Genomic DNA, 16,977 nt, shown 5'->3' on the forward strand with positions numbered 1-16,977 from the left:
AAAAAAAAAAAATATATATATATATGGAAAAGACTATGTAATAATATAATTTGATTTACTGGTTCATATTAGATCTTGGTCAGAGCATATTGTAAATGAATTGGACACCATATGTTTCTATTATCGTTGGTCCTGTTGTTCAATGCACAGTGGTTATTACAGAAAAAAATACAGTGGCTTCATGCATCACAAAAGAAGCGAAACCTGATTAGCTGGTGAAATTAGCAGTGCTCTAGTTTCTATCAGGCATGAGGAAACCATATTGTGCACAATAATGACTGGAGGAGGAAGTAAATATTACCAGTAAATGCCCCGTTCGTGGCATTCGGCTGATGGCCTTGAAATGTGGCGCTTGTTCTTTCTGTTTTGCACGTTTGGCGTTTTTTGGAGTTTTTCAAGAGCTCAAGGTAATGATTTTATCTTCTTATAACTGCTTTTTAAACCTGCTGGACTGAAATTTGAGTTTGTTCTTGTTGACGTTGTGTTTATTTTTTCTAATCCTGTACGTTGATGGTTAAACGGAAGGTTTTTCTCCCTCAGGTGTGAAGCATTTAATGCGTCAGCTGACATACTGTCATATAGAGATGATGGACGCTGGTTTTGAGCTGGAGTTTGACGGTGAGGAGCTCTGGCACGTCGATCCTAATGATTACACAGCAAAGCAGCGTTTGCCGGAGTTCGCAGGCGACTGGACCCTCGACCGCAATCTGCCTTCTCTAGCGCACTACTCCATCGGCACCTGCTTCTACAATATTCCTCCCTGTATCGCAGGAGAAAAAAATCCCCCAGAATCCATCGGTAAAATCATGATTCAATTATTCAAAGTATATATATATAATATTTTATGTTTCTTTTTAATAAAGCCTGTCAAAACATGGTTAAGGCAACGTTTACCTCAAAATCAAAAGAAAATGAAACCTATTTTATGGCTGTTTTGTATTATGATGATTTCTATAACATTTAAGCTCATCTTGCCCTAAAATTCTCATTACTTGTATGTATTGTATGTGTATTGCAAAAATGTATTTTAGTTAAAATTACTAACTGGAAATAAAAACTGAACTAAACCTAAAGCTGAAACATAAATAAATTAACCGTACATAGTAATATTTACAATGAATAAAAACTTTACAAAAGCACACAACCGCATGAAAAGTAAAAAAAGTGCAAAGATAAAAGCTATAAAAGTATATAAATAATACTTAGAGACTTATAATTGTTTTTCATAACAATTAAGCACATTTTGCTCTCAATTTCTCATTACACTAATGAAAACATATTTTAGTTAAAATTACTGACTGAGAAAAAAAAAAAACTAAAATGGAAGTAAATTAACCCTAAATAGTAATATTTAAAATAAAATAAAAATGACAAAAGGGCATAATATTAAAATAAAAAGTTAAAATAAAAGCTAATTCAAAATATTTATAAAATAATATATAAATAATACTAAAATAACACAGCTCAATTGTCATTAAAATCATTACTTTTTTCAGTTAATTTTATTATATTTTATTACTGCAATATAAAAATATTTTAATTCTTTTTTTCTTAATACATAGTATTTGTTGTAGTGTCTTTTTAATAAGACTCACCATTGAATTAAATCACCATCAGAATTACACACTCAAAAGTAAAAACTCAATTAACTAAAACGAAATAAAAACAAATTATCCTAAATTAACCCTAAATAGTAAAATAAATTCATTTTAAAATAAAAAATGAAAAAAGACCAAAAAAATGTAAAAATTAAAAAGTGAAAGTATAGAAATAAGCCAATTCAAAATATTAATAAAAGCTATAATATTATATAAATACTAAAATAACACTGCTCTGTTGTCATTTAAAATCGTGACATTTTTAAAAATATTTTTTCTCAATATTTTCTTAAATCTACTAATTATTATTTTTTTGGAATGGAAAAGATGAATACTTTCAGAATAAGTTGCTTCAGCCAGTCAATCAACTATAACTTCTTGTCTGCCATTTGTCGGCCAGACAAGCTATGTTTCCATCCACCTATTTTTATGCGCATTTGGGATATTGCATAAAAAACGCTGGATGGAAATGCCAAGATGTGCATAAATTCTAAAAAAAAGTGCATTAAAAAACTTATGCGCTCAACTAAGTAGGATAAATGGCTTATACGGGAAGAAAACATGCACATAAACTACGATGGAAACACTTTTACCAAATAAATTCCTTAAGGCGCATCAAAAAATACATGTGACTTTGCGATGGGACAGCATAAAACTGGACCAACCAACGGACCGATCGCGTTTCGCCTGCGTGCTCTGAAGCTCATAATTTATTGTATACAAAAATTATTATTATACAGTGCCTTCTCCTACTGCAGCAAATTTAAATTTTCTGATATTTAGCGCAAGTTAATCAGGAATTGACTGATTGGAAAAAATTGACTGGATGGAAACGGTGCTTTATTCGCAAATGTTTTATGCAATATTCCAATTTTGCGCAAATGTTTAATTTGTAACTTTGGATGGAAACAGCTACAGATAGTCCCGCCCTGTGCTCAAACACACAAACAGTGCTTTAAGTACACGCAAATGTTTTAAGCAATGTTATTTTGTATCTCCCCTAAATCTGTCCACAGTTCCTCCATCCACACAGCTGTACACCAAGAGCGACGTGAAGCTTGGTGTTGAAAACACCCTCATTTGCTCAGTGACCAACTTCCACCCGCCGCCGGTGAACATCTCATGGACGAGGAACGGAGAGGCGGTGAGTGAGCAGGACGTCAGTGAGACGCAGTATTACTCCAACCCAGACTTCAGCTTTCGCCTGTTCTCCTACCTGAACTTCCGTCCTGAGCGGGGAGACATTTACACCTGCAGCGTGCAGCACAGAGGACTGGAGCGGGACATCACCAGGTTCTGGGGTGAGCACTTCTCCTTTGTGGGAATATCAGATGTTGGGTAAAGATTTCCAACCGCATGCAGTTGCTCGGTCTGAACACTGATCTTGGTGTGTGAGAATTTTCCACAGTTAGTTCCTTTTCTTAACCCAGTGAAACTGACTTTTTTCTAAGGAAAGTTTATGAATTTTTTTTTTGTATTTCTGTGCAGCGGGAACAAAGGATTCAAGTCAAAAATTCCCCATTACGAACTAATAGCATGTTGAATAAATGTTTTTTTTTTTCCTTTTTGTTATGTTTTTTAAATACTTTACTAAATACAAAAACTTTTTATACTCATAATTAGGGGTGTAACGATACACGTATTCGTATTGAACCATTCGGTACGAGGCTTTCGGTTTGGTGCGCATTACAAACCAAACGATTCGATTCGTTGGACTAATCCTATTACATTTGGAAAATATAATGTTCTCCGTGCCACTGCGCTCAACAAGGCAGCCCAAATGACGTAACAGGACACGCACTGCGAAAGGCCCTGCGATAACCTCCCCTTGCTGGGTTGCGTCGAAAGACGATGATCTTGTATCGACTATAGCCAGAGATATTGTCAAAAACATCAATCGTTGGCAATATTAAGATATTTGGCATTTCCAATTAATGTAGACCTGTTACATTCTTATTTTTATTAGGCCTATTATTATTATTATTATGAAGTTACTTTTATTATTAAATTAAAATCACAATTAATTGTAATAACTGACGTGCTGCGAGGATAACAAAAGATTAGGCTATATATTTACTCCTCAAATAAAATGTTTTAAAAAAGGTATTTTAGTCGGCGACAATAGCCTTGTGGGCAGTGCGCAGACATATAGTGTCGTTGCGCTCCGGGCGTCCCGAGTTCGAGTCCCGGTTCGTGGACCTTTCCCGATCCCGCCCCCCTCTCTCTCTCCTACTTCGCTTCCTGTCACTGCTATACTGTCCTATCAAAATAAAAATGCCAAAACAAAAAAGGTATTTTAAAACAGGTCTATACAATGAATTATAGGCCTATGATTAAAATATTAACACTTCAGTCATCAATAAAAATCAATGAAATAAAAAAGCTTTTATTTCAAGCACCGACTTTCAAAAACAACCTGTTTAACACGAAATATGTTTCTTCTCATTTTTTTCACTATGTAATATTAGAAATATTAAGGGAATAAATAAAAAACAGTTAGCTATATACCGTTATCAGCATATGTTGATGTAGATTCGTCTCGTCGTCTCTGAGAGAATATGCGGCGTCAGATGGCGAAAGCTCCGTCATTCCGTTTTTACTTTTACTTTCTTTAAAACGTTCAACGGCGTAACTCTTGTGCAAAGTTTGCACGTTGCTTGTGTGTGATATCCATTGGCTCGCCTTCATGGTTTAACCAGAAATATTTCCAACATTGCGATGTAACCAATTACCCCCGTACCGAACCGAGCCGTGACACCACTGTGTTGTATCGAACCGAACCGTGAATTTTGTGAACCGTTACACCCCTACTATATATATATATATACTGTATATATATTAGAAATTATGTTTGATGTTAAATAAAATATGTATTATTATCATCGCAATTAGTGACAGACAGTGGTTTTATACAATATTTATGTACATTGTATATACACATTCAATTTACATATATACCGTATGTAATATAAAAAATAATACTATGATCTCAAACTCAAAATCAAAAACAAAAGTAGTAGTAGTAGTAGTAATAATAACAATTAAGATATTATTCAAAAAGTGTATATTGTTACAAAAGATTTCTATTTTGAATAAACACTGTTAACGTTTTATTCATCAAAGACTGGAGTAATGGCTGATGAAAATTCAGCTTTGCCATCTAATTCCCTACTCATAATAATATAATAATAATAATACTTTCATACTTTTAATAATATAATAAATTATTCCTTTTAGTAGTGTTTGTTTATTTTTTTTATTAACAGAAAATTAAAGGTGCAATAGGAGATCTTGGAAAATGCTAACTTTAGCCTGATAGCACTGAAAGCGAACGTCCCACCCTCCCTGCAATCGCCGTCCAAAGCCACGCCCCCTGAACGCATTTATGCTCACAGACCAGAGACAACATTACTACAATAGACTACATCAGGTTCCCAATTCCAGCCCATGTTCCGAAGTGAAGTAAACATCAACGTATTTCCCCTGCTCAGGGAGGAGGGAGCAATGAACACTGTGTAGGGATCCGTGTTAGAACGAGCCGTTTTAGGTAGGCGTGGTTAACTCGTAACTTTTATAAAGAATATCTCTTTGGATTTGAGACTTTAGTCTTTGCAACTTTACAGATCTTCTTTATGCACCAAGAGCTTGTAACACTCCATAGAGAAAGGAAAAATTGAAATCGCATCATATGACCCCTTTAAGACCCAAATGAAGGTTAAAAATGCCTCCTTGCTGCCTTTTATATTTAATCAAAAAGTTACTATTTATTTATTATTAAATATTAATTATTGCTTCATCAGTATTCAGTAAAATATATAGATTTTATAGATGTGCGATAATATACAGTTTCACGTAAGACAATTTTGTGAAGCAAAGGAATACTACAATCCATGTTGTTGATTATTATTATTATTATTTGCACATTTCCGAGCAATAAAACAAAAAAAGAGTCAAAAATGAATCAATAAGAACTAAAAGCATGTTCATTTTTTGTTTTTATTTTATTATTATTATTATTTAACTAACAGAAAATTTTAAGACCCAAATGTAGTATTAAAAAGGCCCCTTCAATGCCTTTGATATTTGCATGATGCATGATATTTAATAAAAGATTTTACTATTTATTTATTTATTGCTTCATCAGTAGTCAATAAAAATAAATATAATTTTATAGGTGCACAATAATGCACAGACATCATTTGTGAAGCAAAAGGATACTAGAATGTATGTTGTTGATCAAGACTTTTGTATTTTATTTCTACTATTAATTTTTGCTGTATATTTGAGATGTTTTGAGATGTTTGGATGGCTGTTTAATGTTGGTGATGTGCTGCTGTCTGTGTCCCACAGAGGTGGAGGTGCCAGAAGACTCTCAGGAGGTTGAGACGGCGGTGCTTGTGATCGGAATTCTTATGGGATTTTTGGGATTTGTGGTGGGAATCATTATAATCGTAATGAGCAAGATGGAGCTGCGGGCTGTATGATCTCTCACAACATCTGCACTCAGAAACTCAGACAGCCTTCTGTTCTTCTAGCACAAACTCTGTAAATAATTTGTTTTCTGATTTTTTAAATTAATAAATGTAACTATTTATTTAATATTGAGTTTTTTTTAATCTTATTTGCCTCTTAATATTAATATAATATATTTGTAATTTATGTAGGTATTTGTTTTATTTATTTGTTTATTTATTTTTTTTATATTTTTTTTATTTTTATTTTTTATGTTTGTTTTGATAGCTCCTTCAGGTGTTATGTGCAAGGACAACCTTGCAATTTATTAATAGCAAAAATATTAATATTTATTAATATATTCATTTGTTTATTTTTATTTTTATTTATATTATATTCTTTTATTTTGTAGCTCTTTCAGGTGTTATAAGCAAGGACAACCTTGCAAAAGCTGAGAATGGAAAGTAATATTAAGCATACAGGATTAACCTATACATTGACCATTTTAAACATTTTCTTTATACATTTAGATTATATAGAAAATATAAAAATAAATAAATCGCCAGTTTATGGCATCTTTGCATCATCCAGGATATGACATAAAAAAAAAAACATCCAACAAATAGCCTATAAACTGAATGTAATTGGGAAAATTATTTCAAGTTCACCCCTATTTTCACTTAAAAATATTTTTTTATATATTTCCATCTTTTAAAAAATTAGGCCTACAGAGGGAATGACCCATTTGAAGACTCTCTCTTACTCCTTTAGTGATTTCTGTAACACCTCATATCATCACCGATGTGCAAACAGTCTCTTTTATTGTGGTGCATCGCAGTTATGCTGATGCATATTCATCCTTCAGTTCAGATTGCCGTTATGAACTAAGCAGATCGAGGTAATTAATTCATTTACAGTTTGGGCTCTGACAGCAGCAGATAAGCAGGCATGTGGGGAAGAGCAAAGCTTAATTGCATTAATTAAATGAGGGCTGGATAATCCGCCTAGACCGTGTTCACGTGCAGTGATTCCTGATGTGAAGTGCTGCAAAAACTACAATTTAACAGAAGATTCGAGTGGAAAAGAGGCTCGGAAGAAATTAATGTGTATTACGCATACAAAAATTACACACTGGTGGCATTAGATGGAAATACTGTAATGTGGTACTTTTGAATGATATCGGATTATTACCATCACATTCTGTATTTACTTTTTTTTTGTCTCTGGTGAAGTGCTGACATGCACGAACCACTAGATGACACTGTGTTCCTTCAATCAGGTTTTGCATACTTAGATTTGCATACTTGGTTTGTTACCTGTTTTGGCTTGAGTAAACAAACCTAACATGTTACTCCAAAAATCCAAGGTTATACGGTCGTGTTTTTGTTATTATCTAACGTTAAATCCTAAAATGTGGCCTGTTTTAAGACAGCACGGTAAGTTAATGGTGCTCTCTCTGATGTTGCTCATGAAATAACGTCTATACATTATTCATCGTCCTCGTCTCTACATCACTGAAGTGTCATTAGCGTTTTCTGGTAATGGACGCGGCATTGATTTCATGTGCTGTGGGAGTCCCTGTGTTTGTGCTTGTAGTCTGTGTCCCAAAGAGCTTCACGGAGGTCATTTATACACCATTCGATTATTTACTCACGTGTGCTTCTGGTTAGTCTGATGTGGCACTGCGTACCTGATACCATCCGTAATGCGATATGTTTCACGTTATGGTACGTTGTGCAGTGAATGGGTGCCGTCAGAATGAGAGTCCAAACAGCTGATAAAAACATCACAATAATCCACACCACTCCAGACCATCAATTAACATCTTGTGAAGCAAAACGCTGCATGTTCCTAAGAAACAAATTGATTATTAATGTGTTTTAACTTTAAACTAAAATAGTCCTCTGTTCATAATATTGCTTTCTCCAGTGAAAATGACGTCTCATGTGAATCAGGAGAGACATATTCACAAATCAAGCACCGCTTACAAGTCAAAACAGTTTTTAAACCAATATGTCTGTGGATTTTGATGTGAGAGGACACCAAGAGATGGACTTTATCACTGGAGGAATAAGCGTTATTATGGATTATGGACTTGTAAATTGTCCAGAAGCAACGGTTTAAAGTTAAAACCATTTAATGATGGATTTGTTTCTTATAAGCACACAGCGTTTTACTTCAATAGATGTAAACTGATAGACTGGAGTGGTGTGGATTATTGTGATGTTTTATCAGCTGTTTGGACTCTCATTCTGACGGCACCCATTCACTGCAGAGGATCCATTGGTGAGCAAGTGATGGAATGCTACATTTCTCTAAAATCAGTTCTGATCTGCATCTTGGATGGCCTGAGGGTGAGTACAATTTCAGCATTTTTTTTATTTGTTTGTATTTTTCTGACAAGCATATGACAAGATGTTGTGTGTTTTTAAAATACAGACTAAAAGCATATATCTTCCTGTAGAACACAAGTGTATAAAGTGTGATCCAGCCTGACTTAAAGGCAGGGTATGTGATTTTTCAAAAACACTTTAGAAAACTGATTCGGGCCGAATCGCAAAACAAACTTGTAGCCAATCAGCAATAAGGGGCGTGTCTACTCGTGATGTGGAGGAGAGAGCTTTCAGTGCATGGGACGGACATTAGCCGAGCCGAGCGACAGAAAGATAGAGATGGCGGATAAAAAAACAAAAGAGGAAAACGTCTGCGGAAAGATAAGGCAAGAAGTAGGACCCGTGAAAATATCGGATCAGCATCAACATTGGCTACCAGAAATCACTTACTCTGCCTTTAATGTTGCTAGTTTCATTATGACTTCTATGGAGCTATAAATTGTCTCTCTATATGACATCTGTCCTGAACGCGCTCTTCACGCTTCACCCTAACATCATGCAATTACAACTTGCATGAAGAAAAAAAAAGCCTATTTTAGGACCATTAAGATTTTTTGCACAGCGAAATTATTTTGGTAACAATTAAGCACATTCCCTTTACCTTAATGTGTCCAGACATTTTAAGTTTGAGGAGTTTTTTGTAATTAACATTTTTCTCAAAGATGATTCTCATTAGATTCTCATTTGGAGAAATGCACCTAATTGTCATGAAATTAGTGCCTCGATGCTAAAAAAAAAACCTTAATGATCCTGAACATAAGGTTTCATTTTCTTAATGCAAAATATAATTTAGTTTTTTAAATGAAATATGACCTGTGCAATGCCTCTAGTAGGAACAGTAGTTTTATCTTGAGACTTAGGCAAGCAATAAAGAAGCTGACAGATAATACAGCAAATAAAACCTCCAAAACAAATCAAATATAAATCATATTTATTATATTATACAAATTGTACAGATGACATTATCATGTTGCTTGTCCTTACAAACGATGAAAAACATTGATCAATGTTCACAATGGCACAACTGTGGCTGACAATCAAAGAAGCAACCTGCAAATATGGAGGCAGAAATGGTGAAATCCTTTGAGATATACAAGCTTGCTTTACTCATCTCACTGGCCGGGGGGTTGAGAGGGGAAATGCAGCATGTTTGACTCTTTTATCTTCTGAAAAGCAAGAAAACCAACAGGAAATGGACCACAAAATTAGGTGCACATGCTTAAATGTGCATTAGTAGCTACAATGATCCTCCCCTGCCACTGCAGGATACATTAAAATCCATTATATAACTGATGAACTGGCACATTTCTTAGCATACAACACACACACACACAAAACTACAGCGGACGAGGTCAACCGCTGCATGAGTCACAGGAGAGGAGGGTAAATATTACTCAGCATCATTTCGCTGATCCTGCCTCACTTTCTTCCACAACCTTGTTTTTCCCTAACAGCTCGTTTGATGCGGACTCACCAACCCACGGACTGATCCGACTGATCCTGCGAGCCCAGACCGGACTTACCATCCATAAACTTTCTGATGTCCTGCCTGCTATTGTGTGCATTCGAATCTACACGGTGGGCGGTAAAGATCACGCATGTTCACTTTCACAGGTGTGGGCGGTAAAGATCACGCATGCTGCTTTCACACACTAACCATTCATCACTGCCAGCTAGTTAAACCACATAAAGTGTGTCTACATTGAAGGTTAAATTATTATTTCTAAGTCTTTAAGAAATATGTAGCTGATGTGTGTATTTGTTTAACAGGGTTTGAGTTAGGAACAAAGGCAGTGTTTGAAAAAGCATACTATTATACTAATATTTTTACATAATTTTCTGAATGCACGTGCATATACATGGACATGTATGCTACACTACTGTTCAAAAGTTTGAAGATTCTTAAAATGCTTTTAAAAGATGTCTAGTACGTCTACACCAAGGCTGCATTTATTTGATTAAAAATACAGTAACATTGTGAAATATTTGTACTATTTAAAATAAGTGTTTTCTGTTTGAAAGTATTTTAAAATGTAATTGATTCCTGTGACGCAAAGCTGCATTTTCAGCATCTTAAACTCCAGTCTTTCAGTGTCGCATGATCCTTCAGAAATCATTCTAATATGGTGACTTGCTGCTCAAAGAACATTTCTCGTTATAATCAATGATAAATACTTGTTGTGCTGCATCATATTTTTATGGAAACCATGATAGATTGAGTTTTTCTGAATTCTTTGATGAAAAGAAAGTTCAAGAGAACAGCATTTATTTAATTTAAAATAGAAATCTTTTGTAACATCTTTTACTGTCACATTTGATCATTTAATGCGTCCTTACTGAATAAAAGTATTAATATCTTCCTACTGGCCATGAACTTTTGAACAGTAGTGTACATAATGCATACCCCACCATGCAATGCACTTAACTTGATGCCACACATTTATATTTCCAATGATTAATATTAATAGATGTTACCAAATACTGCTGTTGTCAGTTATTTGTGCTCCTATAAAAGCAGTAAGTCACTCAAGGCCATGTGTAACTGTGATTTACCTCAGTTTAAGTCAGTTTTCTCAGTGAAACAGCTTTATTTTATGCTGATTCACATTCTATTAAAACAGTAGATGGCATACAGCATATACTGTGCAGTATGCAGTACACTAGTATTCTGTTCCGAACACAGTCGCAGAACTCAATCTAGATAAGCCAAGCTTATCAGAGCAGATGCTGACAGTAGAGCAATATGCATACTAACACATACTGTAACATAATTGCTATCTGTCAGTGATAAGCAGGCCCACACACAATCAGCGCCCACAGATGTCCGCAGGAATCGGGACGCCCGTCATTCACAAACTTCTACACATTGTCTGTTGCTTTATTAAGTGTTTTGGCTAATTTGAATGTTTTTGTAGAACTCTCCGCTATTGTTTAACACAATCCACAGATTTTACCACCTCAAAAAGCCTCAGATTCCACCTGTGATACACAACAAGCAGTGCTTGAAAAATACATCTGCATGTAAGCTGACATGGAACATCCTGAAAATAGGATGACCAGAATGTCTTTTTGACTCTAGTTGAATCGTCAGAGCAGCTCTGTCTTTCCCCTGTATTAAAACAATAAACAAGGCCTTTCCCCTCCAGCTACAGTCTACCAACAGCACTGTGACAAAAGCACAACGTGTCAGAAACCGCTCGGAAAAAGAACGAGAACCGCCGTCGTGTAAGAGGGAAGTGCAAAATGAATTTCTTTAAAGCGTACGCGGACAGATTGAAAACGGCATCTTTTATTAGGGAGTTGGGAGGCTGACGTCCTTTCTGATGAGGCCAAGAGACGTTTGTCCCAGCAGGAGGGGGGAACGGAAAAGCCATTATGATTTTAAGCGTGACCCCTCTGGCCATTAGAGCTAATGCAGAACCGCACACACGCCGTCCCTCAAGACCACATGCTGGAAAACCCTGACATTGCGAACCCAGATTATAAATGCGGCCAGACGCCAACACAACAATGCTGACTTAATGGAAATACAGATGTTGCTCAGGTGAGGTGTACAGTGGGCACAAAATGCAGCATGAAATCAAAATGACCATGTTTAGTTTTTAAAGGTGCAGTAGTGAAATTTTGTGTGTAAAAAGGGGTCCATTCATTGTAAGTAGCGTAGAGATGAGTATGAATTATTGCTTACACAGAAGTCACTTTAACTTTTGAGCAACCAACTTGATCATGAGTGGAATCTGCGTGGGAAACTTTTTCACTCTTATGAGAAAGTCGATCATGCGGATTCCTGAATTTCACTTGCAAATTTTCATTAATGTTAACGTTGACCACACCTTAATGCGCATTTCTTGATGTGCATGATGGATTCGTCCCACTAACATTTGACGACCAGAAAGTGGTTTTGAATTATTGTTTTGTCATTTCAAATATCTTTCTGTGAAATATTTTGCTTGTAAAGTTTGCTTGCGTTAATAAAGTTAAAGTTAACAAAAAGTTAACGTTCCCATTAAGTTATGAATTTTTTTTTTTCTTGGAATGTTTCCTGAATGTTCTTTTTTTTTCTTTTTTTTTTTAATGTTTAAAAACATTTTTGGTAATGTGAATGTTAAGGGAACGTTTTAGCATTTTACAAACATTATGGGAATGTTACTTTTGAATGTTCTCTGAACATTCTGAAACAAGTAGTAACATTTAAAAACGTTAGATTAACGTCCAACTAAAACGTTTTCTGAAAAGAGATCCATAAACAATGTATAATGTTTTTGTGCTAACATTTTGAGAACATAACATCACCAGATAACTTGGAACGAACGTCGGTCACTCTCGACGTCACGTCGGTGACCGACGAATTGGGTCTCTCGAAGCGTGATCCCAATTCGTCGGTCACAGACGTGACGTCTCCGTTCCCTCCTTCAGGGAACGAGAGTTACATACGTAACCGAGACGTTCTATTAACGTTACTGGAATAATGTCAGTTCATATCGTTACGTGAACCTTGCCAGAACGTTTTGATAACGTTCCTTGTTAGCTGGGCTCTTTTGTTTAATATAAATGTCACTTAGTTTGATATTTTAACTAATGCAATGACATTTTACGTGTCAAGTGTGTTCACCCTCACTGTTGTTGACGAATTTTCCCTGGCGAAATCCAGTCATTCCAACAGGATTCTATGCGATCAGGAATTTCGTGTGAGGGCGAAAGATTTCCCCATGCAGATTTCAACGGGTTCAAGCTCAAAGATTCTTCGCCTCGACCAAGCTGCTTGGTTTGAAAGTGACTTCTGTGTGAGCTGGGTTTCATTGGCCGATATGCTATACTGACTGAAATTTCACTAATGTGAACACACCTTTAAGTGTCTAAATGCTTTTTGGCCTATTCTGATATAAAAACACGACGTGTTACCCAGTTGTTGTTTATCGGAAAAGTAATACGTCAAATAATACTTTAATATTCATTTCTATGAAAAGCCTAAACCACGAGTCAGGATAATATTTTCTATCTGAAATCATAGTCTTGTGATTCTGCTGGATTAAGGGATCTGATTTCTAAAATACAAGACATTCGCTTCATTAATAAAAGCCAAAGAACCGCAATAACACGTAACCGCATTATCCCGTCGACCGTCCTCATTTTCTGTTGTTCACTTCAAATCTGAAACATCCCAGAAGATCAGGCTAATAATATCATTGTCATGAAATAACCCCTCTATCCCATCACAACATTCTGTTACGGATTATGCACGTATCCGTTTATTTTCTTATGCAAATTGAAAATCGACGGCGGTCTGTATAATAACACCATGAAGTTTCACTCTCACATCACGTCCTCCTCAGAAAATGCAATTTTCGTCATAAAAACTGTCAGTATTTTTATGAATTCTGTGCAGTGAAATATTCTTAAAAAAATGTTTTTACCATTTCTGTCTTTTTTCATTTCGGTCTGTGCAGTAGGCACATATGTGCACATCAGTGGCATGTTTTTCCAAGTTTATTTCTGTAATTTGATGCATTTTTAACAAAATTGGGTTGATTTTGATTTCATGTTATTACTCCTGAAACTAATTACTCATTAGTTACTAATCAAATCGCTGACAGTTTTAAAGCATGGCCATCAGATGAATCAGGGGGCAGAATGAACAACTTGAGGTGAACATTAGCCAGTGTCTGGGAGTTCATGTGCATATAAACGCACCTTCTGTTGTGCTCTGCTGTTTTTAACACAAGAGAAAGGTCCTGTGTGAACAGCCCCTTAGTCGTCTGCTAATTAAAACAGGGAAAGGATCTGTTCATGAGCGTGTCTCATCTTTCTGGTGTTGACTTTCTCAAACAAAATCACTTGTGATGCTTTATTGCCTCTGAGAGCAATATTAAAAATGTTTGTATTAAAGCTAGAGCAGATTGTCTCCATGTAAAAGTAAACTGAAGCCCAAACAGACACTTATTATGCCACCTTCCTCTTTTAAAAGCAATAATACACCCTGTAAATGATAATTCTGGCATCATTTAATCACCTTTTTTTTTGCACAAAGCATTCAATGGATAATTTGTTAATTAAGCTTGTGGCTAAACTAACAATACAATATTCTAATGAGCATAAAAATATTCTACGCCCACAAAAATTGGGTAAATAATATATTTCTAATTAAATGGACTACTTTTCTGATGCTTTTATGGAGCTCAAAAGTATAGAAGCCCATTTCTGCAGTTGAAGAAAAAAATGCTTTGGTAAATCATAATTATGACATAATTGTCATCATTGTGACAAAAATAATATCAAAATTATGGGTTGAAATTGACAGACATAATTATGAGATAAAAAGTCAAACTTATGACACAAGTCAATTATGAGATTAATAGTAAAAATTATGATATACTAAATAATAATAGATAAATTATGACATAAAAAGTCAAAATTATGGGATCAAATTATATGAATTACATTTTCCACTCCATAAGAAAATAATAATTATGCATGGTATGAAATACCATCATACTTATGAGATGAAAAAAGTTAAATTATGACTTATTTATAATGGTGTTTTATGTCATAATTATGACGTTTTATCTCATAATGTCAGAAAAATAGCTTTTTTAATCTGTGTTGACTTTTATGGAAAGTTCTACTATTTATCTCTTAGTGTGTCAAAATATTGACTTTTTATGAGTTTTACTTTTCAGTGTTGACATTTTGTCAATGTCTGCCCTTAGACTTATGGTGTCATATTTTTGACTTTTTATCCGAGAATTATGAATTTTTACTAATGCATTATTGTTGTTTTTTTTATGTGGCAGAAATTGGCTTCCATACAAACAGCCTGAGTCTTCATTAAAGTATTCTATTTTTCTCATGAAGTCATACATATTTGAAACAGCATGAGGGTGAGTAAATGATGACAGAATTTTCATTTCTGTGTGAGTTATTCCTTTAAACCAGTGGTGGATCCGCTCTGAATGCTAACAACCAAACCAACAAAAAGTCGCCCCTACTGCACAACAAACTTAATAGTAATATCCCAGTATGTTTCTTTGCCAGGTGCGAATCTTTTACATTTCGAGAATCTGACTCTTTTGTTTGGACGGTGACATGAAATATTCATATAAACGTAAACAAAAACATACACAAACATATGCACCTAACATCACAATAGATTGCTTCTCGCAACAGTAACCTTCTCCTCGGAGCACGTCTGAGATGCCGTCTTTGAGTCTGTCTCGGCCCTCTGGGCTCATCGAGTAAATATTAATGTGGTTTTCCCATCCAGTGCATTTACCGATAACAATCTCTTCCCATCTCTCCTCCCTCTTCCTGGATACCGGAGTCCTTTCGGCTCATTGATGGGGAAGGGATGTTATCGCCCGCTCACCAGCGGTGAGTTAAATGTTCAGCATTGGTTACAAGAGGTGGAAATGTCAAGTGAGGTGGTTGCGCGACAGTGTACCTGTCTTAAACCATAAGCTACGCGACATCAGCCAGTAGTTTTGGCTTGAGTATCTAAAGATCAATAAAACAACTCTTGCTTTCTTGTTTTGTATATTGAACTTGTTTTAAGGATGTTTAGATACTGGAAAACAAGACAAAATATTGATTAGCAAAGTGATTTTTTTTGCAGGGTAGCATTTAGAACATTCAGAGGTCCACTCTCATTGGCTCGGTGGGTGTGAGCGCGTCCTCAATCCTGATTGGCTGAGCTGTCTTCCTGTTTGTCCACCTCCTCGTCCTGTCGTCCTGTTTCTTGTGCTGTAGGTGAGGCCTTGTCTTGACACGACCCCATTTCAGCTTCTGTTTTCACGCCACGCTCTTCCTCTTTAACATCTACCTCATCTTTAGCATTTCCGTCTGTCTTGCTATTTCCCCCCACCGCCTCTTTTTTTCCCCTGCCTGCTCCTACCGTCCCTTCCTCTGTCTCGTTCCCTTCCTCTCTGTCCTCTTTCTGTTCACTCTGCACTTCAGCATCAGTCTCATTATTCTGGTTTTCCTCCCGTCGTTCATTCACACTTGTATCGGCGCTCTTCTCGGCTCCATCACAGGGCTTTTGATCACTTATCTCTTTCTCTACAGTGGGTGTGGAGTCTTTCTTCTTCTTGTTCTTTGGTGCGTCTTTGACCGAGTTCTTGTTGGACTTGTTCCGTGCTTTAAAGATGACTTTCTGAAACAGAAAATGGGAGTCTTAGTACCTTTTTTATGGATAGGCAATGAGATGCAGATAAATATTTAATGAATTGCCTTTTTTAAAGGGGTGGTTCACTGTTTTTTTCTAGGATTGATTGTGTTTATGGGGTGCAGTGTAACGTGTTAATGCTTCGTTTTTTAAAAAACACATTATTTTTCACATAATTTACCTTTATTCCACACCGCTCTGTCCCTTCTCTGAAAAACGCACTGCTCATTTCCTTCTTTTATGAAGCCCCTCCCTCAGAAATAGGCGATGGGCTCTGATTGGTTAGCTAGCCCAGTGTGTTGTGATTGGCTAAACAGTCTCTAGTGCACGTCTAATGTTCCCGCCCCTCACCTCAGCGGCATGTGCTCCGGTTGTA

The 16,977-nt window shown here is 35.9% G+C and overlaps 2 protein-coding genes across 2 annotated transcripts in view; one reads left to right on the forward strand and one right to left on the reverse strand.

Annotated features, from left to right (window-relative positions):
- The first annotated feature begins 112 nt into the window (after positions 1 to 112).
- LOC107711535 (H-2 class II histocompatibility antigen, A-U alpha chain-like) lies at positions 113 to 6,128 on the forward strand. Its single transcript, XM_016516521.1, has 4 exons — positions 113 to 407; positions 541 to 798; positions 2,615 to 2,899; positions 5,949 to 6,128. Exons 1-4 carry the CDS (start codon positions 308 to 310, stop codon positions 6,080 to 6,082), a joined length of 777 nt encoding a protein of 258 aa, XP_016372007.1. The 5' UTR covers positions 113 to 307; the 3' UTR covers positions 6,083 to 6,128.
- Positions 6,129 to 15,005: 8,877 nt separating this feature from the next.
- Positions 15,006 to 16,977, reverse strand: part of LOC107711532 (raftlin-like) — a 35,727-nt gene continuing 33,755 nt past the window's right edge. Inside the window, exon 6 of the mRNA XM_016516518.1 lies at positions 15,006 to 16,589. Coding sequence (XP_016372004.1) covers positions 16,113 to 16,589 — 477 coding nt within the window. The 3' untranslated portion in view covers positions 15,006 to 16,112. The remainder of the gene's footprint in view (positions 16,590 to 16,977) is intronic.

Source organism: Sinocyclocheilus rhinocerous, unplaced genomic scaffold, assembly GCF_001515625.1.
Source record: "Sinocyclocheilus rhinocerous isolate Xijiao unplaced genomic scaffold, SAMN03320098_v1.1 scaffold1079, whole genome shotgun sequence".
Lineage (NCBI taxonomy): Eukaryota > Metazoa > Chordata > Actinopteri > Cypriniformes > Cyprinidae > Sinocyclocheilus > Sinocyclocheilus rhinocerous.

Bases quoted from the DNA above. Each gene is read 5' to 3' on its own strand.
- LOC107711535 (XM_016516521.1), top strand. From the start codon at position 308: ATGCCCCGTTCGTGGCATTCGGCTGATGGCCTTGAAATGTGGCGCTTG. The intron at 799-2,614 runs GTAAAATCATGA...ATCTGTCCACAG, and splicing joins AAATCCCCCAGAATCCATCG to TTCCTCCATCCACACAGCTG. The intron at 2,900-5,948 runs GTGAGCACTTCT...TGTGTCCCACAG, and splicing joins GGACATCACCAGGTTCTGGG to AGGTGGAGGTGCCAGAAGAC.